The sequence below is a fragment of the Terrapene carolina genome, unplaced genomic scaffold (genome assembly GCF_002925995.2).
Source record: "Terrapene carolina triunguis isolate 2854851 unplaced genomic scaffold, T_m_triunguis-2.0 Scaffold238, whole genome shotgun sequence".
In the NCBI taxonomy this organism is placed as follows: Eukaryota; Metazoa; Chordata; order Testudines; family Emydidae; genus Terrapene; species Terrapene triunguis.
The window spans coordinates 11,763,444-11,775,979 of NW_020664589.1; the positions used below are offsets into that span (position 1 = coordinate 11,763,444).

Genomic DNA, 12,536 nt, shown 5'->3' on the forward strand with positions numbered 1-12,536 from the left:
GCAAAGGCTTTTATTGTTCATCTGAAAATTGCTCATGGCCGACTTGAAACTATGGAGGGAAGGGAGCAGGGGGATGGAATTACTAAGAAATACCATATGTGTTTAAGCAACACACTACAGGCCACTGTAAACATCTCTAAGGTAACAGCCTTACCATCGATCTGGATACCATCAAAATGTGTATATATCTGAGTGTACTTGGCTTTGCCAAGGCTAATGAGAAGCAAAGGCCCTTCCAGCTACAGCAACCTATGGGGAAGATTGAATTAAATAATATATACATACATGCTCGAGTGATTTCTCTTCATTTCTCCCCTTTGTAGGGACCTCCTGGCCGGCCAGGTCTTCCAGGAGCAGATGGGTTACCAGGACCACCAGGGACAATGCTCATGCTGCCTGTAAGTACAATTGTAACAAAAGGGCATGGTTAATATTGAAGATTGGAGATCAGGAGTCCTGCACTTTGCTACTGACATCCTATCTGTCCTTGGGAGAGTTACTTCACCTCATTGTGACTCTCTTTCCCCTTTTGTGGAATAGAGACCCAACACACAACCTGTGGAACTCCTTGCCAGGGCACGTTCTGAATGCCAAAACTATAACTGGGTTCAAAAAAGATTCAGATAAGTTCATGGAAGATAGGTCCATCAATGACTATTAGCCAAGATGGTCAGGGATGCAACTCCATGCTATGGGAGTCCCTAAACCTTTGACTGCCAGATGCTGGGTCTGGACAACAGGGGATGGATCACTTGATAACTGCCCTGTTCTGTTCATTTCCTTAGAAGACTCTGGCCACTGTCGGAAGACAGGATACTGGGCTAGGTGGACCATTGGTCTGACTCAGTATGGCCGCTCTTAAGTAAATTATTACCCACCTTTTGTAAAATGCTGTGAGCTCTTCATATGGGAAAAGAAAGGGGTAAGTCGGCTAAAAATTTCTAAATTGACCCATGATTTCAAGCGCTTCAATTTTGCTGGACCCAACTTGAGACACCTAAAGTGGGCTCAATTTTCAGAAAGTGCTGAACACCCGTCTGAAATTTGTGACAGTGCTGAAATTCAGGGCCATTTAAAGGGGTCTCAAATTGGACATCCAACATTGTAGGCGACGAAATGAACTAGTCACTTTTGAAGATCGTGGCACTATTCTTTCTAGATGCCAGTCGAGCAAGCATTGAGTCAGCCCTCTCGGTCCCAGGACACCAAAGGAATGATGATGAGTGTATTTTGTCTCTGCTTTGATGCGACAGAACCCAAAGGAGCCTAGCGGCTGGAAAATAAGCAGTTTGGTACTAAGAGAAGAGTCTTAAATAAAAACCACTGTGCACTTGTAGAGGTTCCAAATGGGAGGGTAATGCATGTGTAGGTTACTGGCAGGGAGCCTAGTGCTGCTAAGGCCAACTGCACAACATTGTTACAATGCTTAGCTGGCCATTACAATACCTCTTCTGGCCCATAAAGTAACCAACCCTGGGCCCGTAAATTGTGGGGTTTGGTTCAGTTGGCCAAGTTCATGTTGGAACTTGGTTTCATTGCCTCTCGCTATGCAACAGGCCGAGGTGAAACCCAGGTGAAGCAGCATTACCAACTAGGACCTACAGTCTGCAGTTTCACTCTTGGAATGCTCTAAAGACATTGGTAATTAAGCCAGTAACAGGGTATTGCTACAAGAACGTCGGTTCGGAGATGTCAGAAGTGGGAAGAGCCTTAGTCCTCCTGAAGTTCAGGAAAATAATGGCCCAACAGAAGGCATGTCCAATATCAACAGCTTACATTTTCGAGTGCTTTCCATGCCAAAGGATCCCAAAACACTTTATAAACTATGGGCTGAATTCTACTCCTTGAAGCATACCTCAGCACTGGACAAAATCTGGGCCACTGCCTTTCTCCCTGCCATAAAATAGATATAAAAACCATGCATCCTGCCGCCTCACTGTAGCAAAGTTTTTAATTCGTGTTTGGAAAGCGCTCTGAGATTCCTCAGAGGGAAAGCACCACGCAAAGCTGCAGAGCACCGCGAATGCATCCAGGAATGGGCATTTCTGCCTGCATACCGCTGCCCCAGTGTTGTTGTTATTGCCTCATAGGCTGCTGCAGATTGGACTAATCCAAGCTCAAATTTTTACCTGTTTGGACTGTGTCCTATTTCCAAGCAAATGTCAGGTGTCCTGGCATGGGGAGCTTTTAAAACACACAAGCACAAACCTATAGGCCTTGTGCTAGAAACGATGGCTATGTCCTCTAGTAAACTGGAAACTAAAGCCAAGTGATTCATTCCCACCCTCATGCAATCACATCTGCAGGGTTTTCCTGGCCAAGAGCAGCTGGGAGGAGAGCATCAGGCCTATGAATGTTCTGGCTTTCAAGTTTTGAGCTGATGATGAATCCTTAAGGTTTTAAAGCATATATCATGATCTCATGCATTTTTATCCATGGATTGTTTTGAGCTGCAATGATTTACTTTGCAGGTGCTTAACTGGGAAGAACGTGGCTTGTACCATAAATAAGATGGATCACCTGTCTGGTTTTCCCATCAGAAGCGAATGTCACAGGGCTCTGAGAGAAGGTGCTAGACAAGTGTGGCAGTTAGTAAGTTCGTCAGAGACCAGTAGGGCAGTGACTGAGCTGAGCTCGCCAATCCAGCGAGGCTGAATAGAAAGTCAGGCGAGGGAGAGAGGGAATAGACAGCAGCACAGTCACATGGATCTTGCATCTTGCTCCTTACAGTTCCGCTTTACTGGGGGAGGAGATGGTGGCTCAAAAGGACCTCTCGTTTCAGCACAGGAATCCCAAGCTCAAGCCATACTGCAACAGGCCAGGGTAAGTGGGGCTGTCTCTTTTCTCTGGTACCGTTGGAAGAAATGCACCCAGGTGATGTGTCTCAACGTTGGCTGTGATTTTGTACCTGGCATGGTAATGTGACCCCTGTGTGTTAGCCATCTTAGCATACTTTGGCCTATCAATAACAGCTAGAAATGGGCCAAACCCCAAACTATGGTTCAAAATGCCCCCACGCCTTTTGGACCAAATCCTCTGCTGATGTAAATAGGCATAGACCTGTGGGCTTCAGTGGAGTTCTGCTGTTTACAAGACTTGGTTCTTTATGCTCAAAACCTCCAGCAAAAGTTTTGTATGTTTTTATTTTTTGAGTATATCACTCTCAATAAATAAATGAATGCCACAGAGGTAAGTTGTTTCTCAGCTCCATGAATGTCAGCCTGCAGATCACACTTTCTTTTAATGTATTCATTGGAAAGTATGTGATGAGTATCCTTGCAAATATTTTTTTACATATATTGAATCCTGTGGATTGACTGTAAAAACTTCCCTATCCGGGTTTGTTATTCGAGCTGTGTTGGTTACCTCTGATTGGTCACATGTGTCCCGCAATATTATGTCCGCTCCCTGATTGGATGAACATGCAGGCCCTTAAGGCCCAAATGTTCACATGTTCAAATGAAAACTTTGGTTCCAGTGAATACAATGCTGAAATTCACTTTCCACGAGCGTTTGTGTGAGAGAAAACTCTGTCATTTGCCTGTGTGAAGTGAAAACCCGCTAGATGCATTATGGTACACGGAAATCCATTTAAGAATGTGAGAGATTCTCCATAAATAGGGACTAGATTGTGACTTTAGACACAGCCATGAACAAAGGCTGGCGTGTAAACTGCACCCACTCAGGAATACTTCAAGGAGGTAGTGTGCTCAGGGACACCCCTCTGAGGCACAATCCCTTCCCTGCGTCCTCCTCCTCCCGGGAGAATCATAGAATCATAGAATATCAGGGTTGGAAAGGACCTCAGGAGGTCATCTAGTTCAACCCCCTGCTCAAAGCAGGACCAATTCCCAACTAAATCATCCCAGCCAGGGCTTTGTCAAGCCGGGCCTTAAAAACCTCCAAGGAAGGAGATTTCACCACCTCCCCTAGGTAACACATTCCAGTGCTTCACCAGCCTCCTAGTGAAATAGGGTTTCCTAATATCCAACCTAGACCTCCCCCACTGCAACTTGAGACCATTGCTCCTTCTGTCATCTGCCACCACTGAGAACAGCCGAGCTCCATCCTCTTTGGAACCCCCCTTCAGGTAGTTGAAAGCAGCTATTAAATCCCCCCCCACCCCCATTCTTCTCTTCTGGAGACTAAACAATCCCAGTTCCCTCAGCCTCTCCTCATAAGTCATGTGCTCCAGACCCCTAATCATTTTTGTTGCCCTCCGCTGGACTCTTCCCAATTTTCCCACATCTTTCTTGTAGTGTGGGGCCCAAAACTGGGCACAGTACTCCAGATGAGGCCTCACCAATGTCGAATAAAGGGGAACGATCGCGTTCCTCGATCTGCTGGCAATGCCCCTACTTATAAAGCCCAAAATGCCGTTAGCTTTCTTGGCAACAAGAGCACACTGTTGACTCATATCCAGCTTCTCGTCCACTGTGACCCCTAGGTCCTTTTCTGCAGAACTGCTACCTAGCCATTCGGTCCCTAGTCTGTAGCAATGCATAGGATTCTTCCGTCCTAAGTGCAGGACTCTGCACTTGTCTTTGTTGAACCTCATCAGGTTTTTTTTGGCCCAATCCTCTAATTTGTCTAGGTCCCTCTGTGTCCGATCCCTACCCTCCAGTGTATCTACCACGCCAGTGGGAGGTAGTAATTTAGCTACAAGATAGGGATGAGATTCCCCAGCTCTTGTACACCTACTGCGCTAGCCCTCCTCAAACTAGCGTGAGTGTAAATACAATTGTGGCCACAGCAGCACAGGGAGCCACAACGGAGGCATGACTTAGCCTGAAACCAGTGGGTAGATACTTGGCACATCTCAGCCGTGCCTCCGTTGCCGCTGCCCGTTTGCAGTCACACTTCTGTTTATACTCACGCTCATTGAGCTACCGTGGGTATGTATATGACTCACGCTCCTAGCTCGTAGTGTAGACACGGCCTTAGTGCTGGCCTAGTTCCGGCTGCAAATTATCAGCACCTGCACTGGCTGGTCAGCTCCAGCCATTGAGCACCGGGTATGGAACCCAGGTTTTCACTCGTTTCTCACTCCTCCCTGCTCTAGGCAGGGATTAAGTGAGTGCACAGCTCTGTTTGTTTCCACACAGCTGGACCCAAGAGCCAGGTAGTTTAGGCCCGGGATTAAAAAGGAGGTTCTTGGTCCCTTGTGCCTGCATGGAACCCAGATCAGAATCCAGCCCTGTGCATGAAAATTAGGTACCGCCCTTGTGTTACTGCTAAGCTGTCAACGCTCCCTTTAGCTACAGGCGTGGGGCATGCTTGCTGCAGTGGCCCAAAAGAAAGATATTACATGAGTTAATGAAATCAGGTCCATAAAAATGTCCATCTAACAGGGTGGCAGATTTCCCTTTCTTCTTTTAGGACTCCTAATGAAGAGACTGGTGTAGGTGGGGGGTTTGGGGCTCCCATTCAGTCTCAGATTTACAATCAGTCCAGTTTTATTCGCATGCAGGTAGAATACGGGGCTATGACTCCAGAGAAGGGCATAGTACTACAAACTGCCCTGTTTCCCCGTCCCTACAATTTCCTTTCGGAGACACGTTGGAGGATCATGTTCCTAACCAATGCCTACTTAGTGCCAGTGTTAGGGCTAGTTTAAAAACGTTTAAAAACTTGTTTTGATGGGAAATGGGCTTTTTGACTACATTAATTTTTTTGTGGAAAGCGTCTGCTTTTCTGTGAAACTTTTGATTTTTTTTTCTTTTTGACAAAACAAAAACAAAAACTGAAAAAGGACATTTCCCCCCTCTCCCCAGGGAATATTTCAATTTTTTTTTCATTCAGTTTTTAGCCAAACTTTTTCGGTTATCAGTTGGTGAAAATAGGAGAGTGGGGGACGGGAGGGGGGGAGACACACACACAGTTTATGGGTTTATGTTTTTTCAGTGAAAAGTTTAAAATTTTCCACAAGGGGGGGGGAAACCAGCTGTACCCTGCGTACAGACCTTGCCATTTGAACTGGGATCATTAATAAGAAAATTGAGATCAAAGTCTTCTGTGGTGAAGGCTGAAAGGGTTTTGGGGAGGCTGAGAGAGGAAAGGGAATCCTGAGGTGGGTAGATTTTTTCTTCTCTTGTTTTTGGTTAATTACATTATTAAAGTGATATATTCCCCTGAAATTTGATTCTTGGTAAAGAGGCCAAATGTTGTCCCAGCTGGCAGTATTTCAGAGCAGCTCGTTTTTATTGGGCAGTGGTAAAAATATAAAAGTTATAAATAATCTAACATTTGTGTAATATTTATTTCATTACAAGTGCAGGCACGGGTAGATTTTAATTACTGGAGCACAGACATAATTAGCAGTCTTTTAAAGTATCGAATTACTGCAATGGAACAAATTGTCCAAGTGGTGTTATAAAGTGTGGACAGTCCCATTACCTGCCATGAAAATTATTGACTTGGTGCTGGCTATATGGCTTTTTAATTACTGGGGTTAAAAAAAAAATTGAAGTTGAATTGCGGTTCTATTTATGGGAATATTAAATAGCAAAAAATCTGTAAATTGAACTGTCAGGATAGGCCCGTTACTCAGTGAAGGGGTAAAAATAATATCAGAAAATGTGGAAATGGCAGAGGTGCTCAATGACTTCTTTGTTTCGGTTTTCGCCAAGAAGGTTGGTGGTGATTGGACGTCTAACATAGTGAATGCCAGTGAAAATGAGGTAGGATCAGAAGAGGCTAAAATAGGGAAAGAACAAGTTAAACATTACTTGGACAAATTAGATGTCTTCAAGTCACCAGGGCCTGATGAAATGCACCCTAAAATACTCAGGGAGCTGACTGAGGAGATATCTGAGCCATTAGTGATTATCTTTGAAAAGTCATGGAAGACGGGAGAGATTCCAGAGGACTAGAAAAGGGCAAATATAGTGCCAATCTATAAAAAGGGAAATAAGGACAACCTGGGGAATTACAGACCAGTCAACTTAACTTCTGTACCCAGAAAGATAATGGAGCAAATAATTAAGCAATCAGTATGCAAACATCTAGAAAATAATAAGGTGATAAGTAACAGTCAGCATGGATTTGTCAAAAACAAAGCGTGTCAAACCAACCTGATAGCTTTCTTTGATAGGGTAACAAGCCTTGTGGATGGGGGGAAGTGGTAGGCGTGGTATATCTTGACTTTTAGCAAAGCTTTTGATACTGTCTCGCGTGACCTTCTCATAAACAAACTAGGGAAATGCAACCTAGATGGAGCTACTATAAGGTGGGTGCAAAACTGGTTGGAAAACTGTTCCCAGAGAGTAGTTATCAGTGGTTCACAGTCATGCTGGAAGGGCATAACAAGTGGGGTCCCTCAGGGATCAGTTCTGGTTCTGGTTTTATTCAATATCTTCATCAGTGATTTAGATAATGGCATACAGAGTACACTTATGAAGTTTGCGGACGATACCAAGCTGGGAGGGGTTGCGAGTGCTTTGGAGCATAGCATTAAAATTCAAAATGATCTGGACAAACTGGAGAAATGGTCTGAAGTAAATAGGATGAAATTTAAGAAGGACAAATGCAAAGTACTCCATTTAGGAAGGAACAATCAGTTGCACACATACAAAATGGGAAATGACTGCCTAGGAAGGAGTACTGCGGAAAGGGATCTGGGGGTCAGTGGATCACAAGCTAAATATGAGTCAACAGTGTAATGCTGTTGCAAAAAAAATGAACTTCCTTCTGGGATGTATTAGCAGGAGTGTTGTAAGCAAGACATAAGAAATAATTCTTCCGCTCTACTCCACACTGATTAGGCCTCAACTGGAGTATTGTGTCCAGTTCTGGGTACCACATTTCAGGGAGGATGTGGACAAATTGGAGAGAGTCCAGAGAAGAGCAACAAAAATGATAAAAGGTCTAGAAAACATGACCTGTGAGGGAAGATTGAAAAAATTGGGTATGTTTAGTCTGCAGAAGAGAAGACTGAGAGGGGACATAACAGTTTTTAAGTACATAAAAGGTTGTTACTAGGAGGACGGAGAAGAATTGGTTGTCTTGTCCTCTGAGGATAGGACAAGAAGCAATGGGCTTAAATTGCAGCAAGGGCGGTTTAGGTTGAACATTAGGAAAAACTTCCTAACTGTCAGGGTGGTTAATCACTGGAATAAATTGCCTAGGGAGGTTGTGGAATCTCCATCATTGGAAATTTTTAAGAGCAGGTTAGACAAACACCTGTCAGGAACGGTCTAGATAATACTTAGTTCTGCCACAAATGCAGGGGACTGGACTAGATGACCTCTCGAGGTCCCTTCCAGTTCTATGATTCTATGATATGGATAACAAAAGTGTGGGAAGAATACTCCTGTAGTCTAGGCATATATAGATTTACAGTGTGTCTTCAGCACCTTTGTAGAGAGAGCCTTATTAATCTCTCTGTTGGTTCTACACCAGTGTAAGTGAGGGGAGACTCAGACCTATAGAGCCAGAGCCTCAGCTGGTGTAAATCAACATAGCTCCACGGAGGTCAAACATCAGCTAAGGAACAGGCCTTTAGTGTTCATGTGTGTATGTACACATTTATCTATCAAGACAGGTTATAGTTTCTACACAAGAGAATCTTCCCTACAGAAGGTACACTCCCTGTACTGCAGAGTAAACATACATTGTCTCCAAAAATGGTTATACTGTACACATAAGCTGGAAACCTTGTACGTTCTATTCAATAGGAGCATGTAGGGAGAGTTAACACTCCATATCTGTACTAGGCTGTCTGGGGCACCTTCATTCCTGGTCTAACTGCATTGAAGTCAAGGAAGTTGTATCAGGGATGAATTTGGGCCTCTTTGCATGCATTGGACACATGGTTTGTTTTATGCACACTGGGCCAAAGCCCATTGGCTTTAATGATGTTGCACCAGCATCTGCCACTAGTGATTTTGGCCCACTGTGCAAGATTTCTGGTCCCAGTGGTGTAGCGCCTTTGCTGGTGACAGCACAAGGTGTGGGTCGTGCTGGCTTTGGTTGTGTCTGGTAGTAGGATGTAGAGGAAACTGGATGATTTTCCCTTTCTGTTGCAGTTGGCGTTGAGAGGACCTGCTGGCCCTATGGGTCTTACTGGAAGACCAGGCCCCTTGGTAAGTAAGTAGCCAAACACTGGGGACAAGAAGGCAAAGCTGACACCAGGGCACTGCCTTGGAATTGGATCTCTGATATTATTAGTGCCCTGATTGTCAGAGGGCCTTCATTTTGCTGACACACACATTTATGCACCTGCTTTCTGGCCTCTGCTCACTGACCCATGCCCCTGTGTAGGGATTTGGATGTGCACACTGCTTTGGGGCAAACCATCTTGTCACAGCTTCCCTGGGCTCCCCCACGTCCGCCAACATCCCTGTCATCTTCTGTGAATGAAACCTTGTGGCAAAGAGAGGCAGTGCACCAAACATGGCCACGCACTCCTGGAAAAGTGCTTGTTTCAGCACCCAGGCTCCAATTGCTGGAGCAGCTGTTATTCTAATGCGTGGGTTCCCAGTCAACTCTCGTGGTCCCAGGGGTTAACGGGTCCTTCTTGACATCGTTCAAGTCTTGCCCATGGCAAAGCTTAACCTAACTGTATTGTGCATCCGTAGGGACCCCCAGGCAGCGGAGGACTAAAAGGTGAACCAGGAGACCTGGGGCCTCAGGTGCGTATGAGAAAATCACTTAATTTTCAAAAGGGGGTGGTGGTGAGATCTTGTCTAAAGCTACTAAGCGTGTAACCAGGGCTTTTATAGTGGCCCATGTGGAGGAAGAACTCAGGCTTTCTAAAGGGCGAATAAAATTGGACAGATATGAAAATACGTTCTGCACCTAAGTGAGCATTTGAGTATCCAAATACAGAGCTCAGAGATCCTGAGACAGTGGAATATTCCACATTGCCTGCCTTCTGAAGGGCATGCCAGTACTGACGATCCAGGAAATCAAATCCTGAAAGCCCTTACTTCCTTCTTAATCTTTTCCCAGGCAAACCTACCATTTAGTACATAGAGTATTTTGCTCCCTGTTTAAGTCCTGTAAGATTCCGGGATGGGCTGACCAGGTTCAGTGGTGTGGATGGAGAATCATGCTCTCAGCATGCCATGCTGCTCCACCCGGGTAAGAAGGGAGGAAAACAGTGCTCTTGTCTATTCTGCCTACCAGCACCTCTAAACCTGTATCAGCCTAAACCTCGTGATTTTATCTTCATCGCTAACAGTGCTTCCACTGGAATCAGTCTATCCACACAGCCTGGGCAAACACTGAATACAAGATGCAACAGGATTCTTGGAGGTCCCACCTTCATAACGCAGGCAGTAGTTCCAGTATAGAAATCCTGAAGGCCCCTAGTTAGTTCGTAGCTCCTGCTCAGGCAAAACTCCCATTCTCTACAGTGCAAAGCCCGAGGAAGGACTGAAGGATTTGCCTCCAGAACATGGCGTCAGCAACAAGTGTGAAACGGTTCACATGATTCAGATTTCCCTTTGGGGACACACCAATCAGTCCTCATGACACAGTGGGAGTTTCTTGTCCTCATCCCCTGCACAACGGACCTCGCCTGTATTTGATGTACGGAGGACTCTGTCCAGTGAGGTTAATGTCACATGTTCTGTGATCCCTGTAACCCTTGCTAGTGGCATTGTCTTAGCTGGTACATTACTCCTCTCCTTCTCTGGTTTCCACCCTTGTTCTTTTATCTCCACTGAGCCACCTCAGGAATGAATGGATCTGCCTTTATACATTTGCTTACTTTGGGCCAGGTTTACAAAGGGGTTTAGGCACCTAAGCGTGCAGATAGGGCTTTATACACCACTTAAGTAGATAAGGTGACAAACTTCAATGGACTTTCAATGGGAGGTAGGCACCTAATTCACTTTGGCATTTTTGAAAATCCCACTGGGTACCTATCTGCATCTCTAGGCTCCTAAATATCTTTGTAAATCTGCCCAGTTGAAAAGATATGGCAAGATAGGACTTAACCGTTCTTTTAGCTGCACCGGACGGGCCTGGCTAGAGTGGGCCTGTGTCTTGGTCTTGTCCTCTGGAGAACATGCATACGGTGTATCATCATCTGCTTTGTTTTTTTCCCCCACTCTCTTCAACCTATTGCAGGGTCCACGAGGCACTCAAGGCCCCCCAGGCCCATCAGGAAAACCAGGCCGCAGGGTAGGTGCACTCAGAGACTCTCTGACGTATTTGAAATCGGCTTCCTGCTGCTGCCAAGCAACTGCTGAGGGAGAGGGGGCAATGAGAGTGTCCCTGAGAAGGTGATACATTGCGGGTGACCAGCTGCCCTATGTCACAGACCCACCCATGGGCTTCTGTGCATGGCAGATATCTGTAACAGGGAGGCCTCCCAGTACCTCTAAATTTATATACATATAATGGAGAGGCCTAATGGTCCTAAGGCATAAAGAGAGGGATGATGGGGTGAGGTGCATTTCCCATTCTATTCCACGCTTCCCATCTTCTCCGATACGGTTGCTCCTCAGTCGTCCAAAATATACCTGCGTGCGTGCATTGGGCCTGATCCTCTCACACTGCTTTTTCTGTAACTCCATTGGAATCACTGGCTTACTCCGGATTCTCATTAGTGTGAGCGGAGGATCAGACCCACGGGATACGTACAGGAGATAGCATACGTTGTACTCCTACCCTGTGCACCCATCTCCATGGGTGCACGTTAAGAGGTTGAGCTTAAACGACATGTTGCTTCTGCCTGCTAGAGCATCAGCTCTGCTTGCTGGCGGGAGAATTAAGAAACTATTTTGCATGACCCACTCCTGGGTTACTAATAAGTTTTTTAACTCATTACGATCTGTGAACACCATAATTAACATATCTTGCAATGTGCTGATTGATATTTTATTCATGTCTTCTCTTTTAAATCAATGGCCATGTCCCGGCATCCAGGGTCCCTACCATTTTATATTGTACCCTTCGTTAGAGAGCCAGGCAAAGATAGGGCTGCTGCCGCCACAAAAACAGACGGTCATTTTCTCTCCACCAGGGAAACAGTCCCATTGCCAGTGGGTTCTGACTTAAATAAAACTTCATTTAGCCACAAGCCAAAGAGCAGATGTCCCTGTGGTCTTGCTCAGCTTTTGTACTTGACTTGCCTTTCCTCTCTTTCAGGGACGTGCTGGCAGCGATGGTGCCCGGGGAATGCCAGGGCAGACGGGACCAAAGGTAGCTTTACATATTTATATACTCTTTGCATTCACGTCTGCTCTCGCAAACACAAACCAAATGGACCCTAGACAGAAGGAATTCGGTCCACTAGGAAGGGAAAGGTCCAGCAGTGTCTGTATAATCATGGGCTCGAAACATTAGAGGTGGAAATGAGTCACCAGGGTCAGACAAAAATAATGAGAGATTTTTGGTACAAGGTTTGTTAAACCAAAAAATTCCTTTGAGTAAGAAATATGCTCCCTCTGTGTGTGTGGTTGAAGAGCAAAGACTTTGGAATCCCAATTATGAAAAACACACAATGAGCCATTGAAAACGTCATGAAATCGAACTACAGAAAAACACCCATTAACTGGGTAAGGAAACTTACAAAGTGTGTGGTG

At 45.3% G+C, this 12,536-nt stretch overlaps 1 protein-coding gene across 1 annotated transcript in view; it reads left to right on the top strand.

The window, feature by feature from the left end:
* COL5A1 (collagen type V alpha 1 chain) overlaps positions 1-12,536 on the top strand; it is a 239,793-nt gene that overhangs the window by 134,801 nt on the left and 92,456 nt on the right. The window contains exons 12-17 of the mRNA XM_024206663.3: positions 324-398; positions 2,731-2,823; positions 9,027-9,083; positions 9,579-9,632; positions 11,077-11,130; positions 12,100-12,153. Coding sequence (XP_024062431.2) covers positions 324-398; positions 2,731-2,823; positions 9,027-9,083; positions 9,579-9,632; positions 11,077-11,130; positions 12,100-12,153 — 387 coding nt within the window. The remainder of the gene's footprint in view (positions 1-323; positions 399-2,730; positions 2,824-9,026; positions 9,084-9,578; positions 9,633-11,076; positions 11,131-12,099; positions 12,154-12,536) is intronic.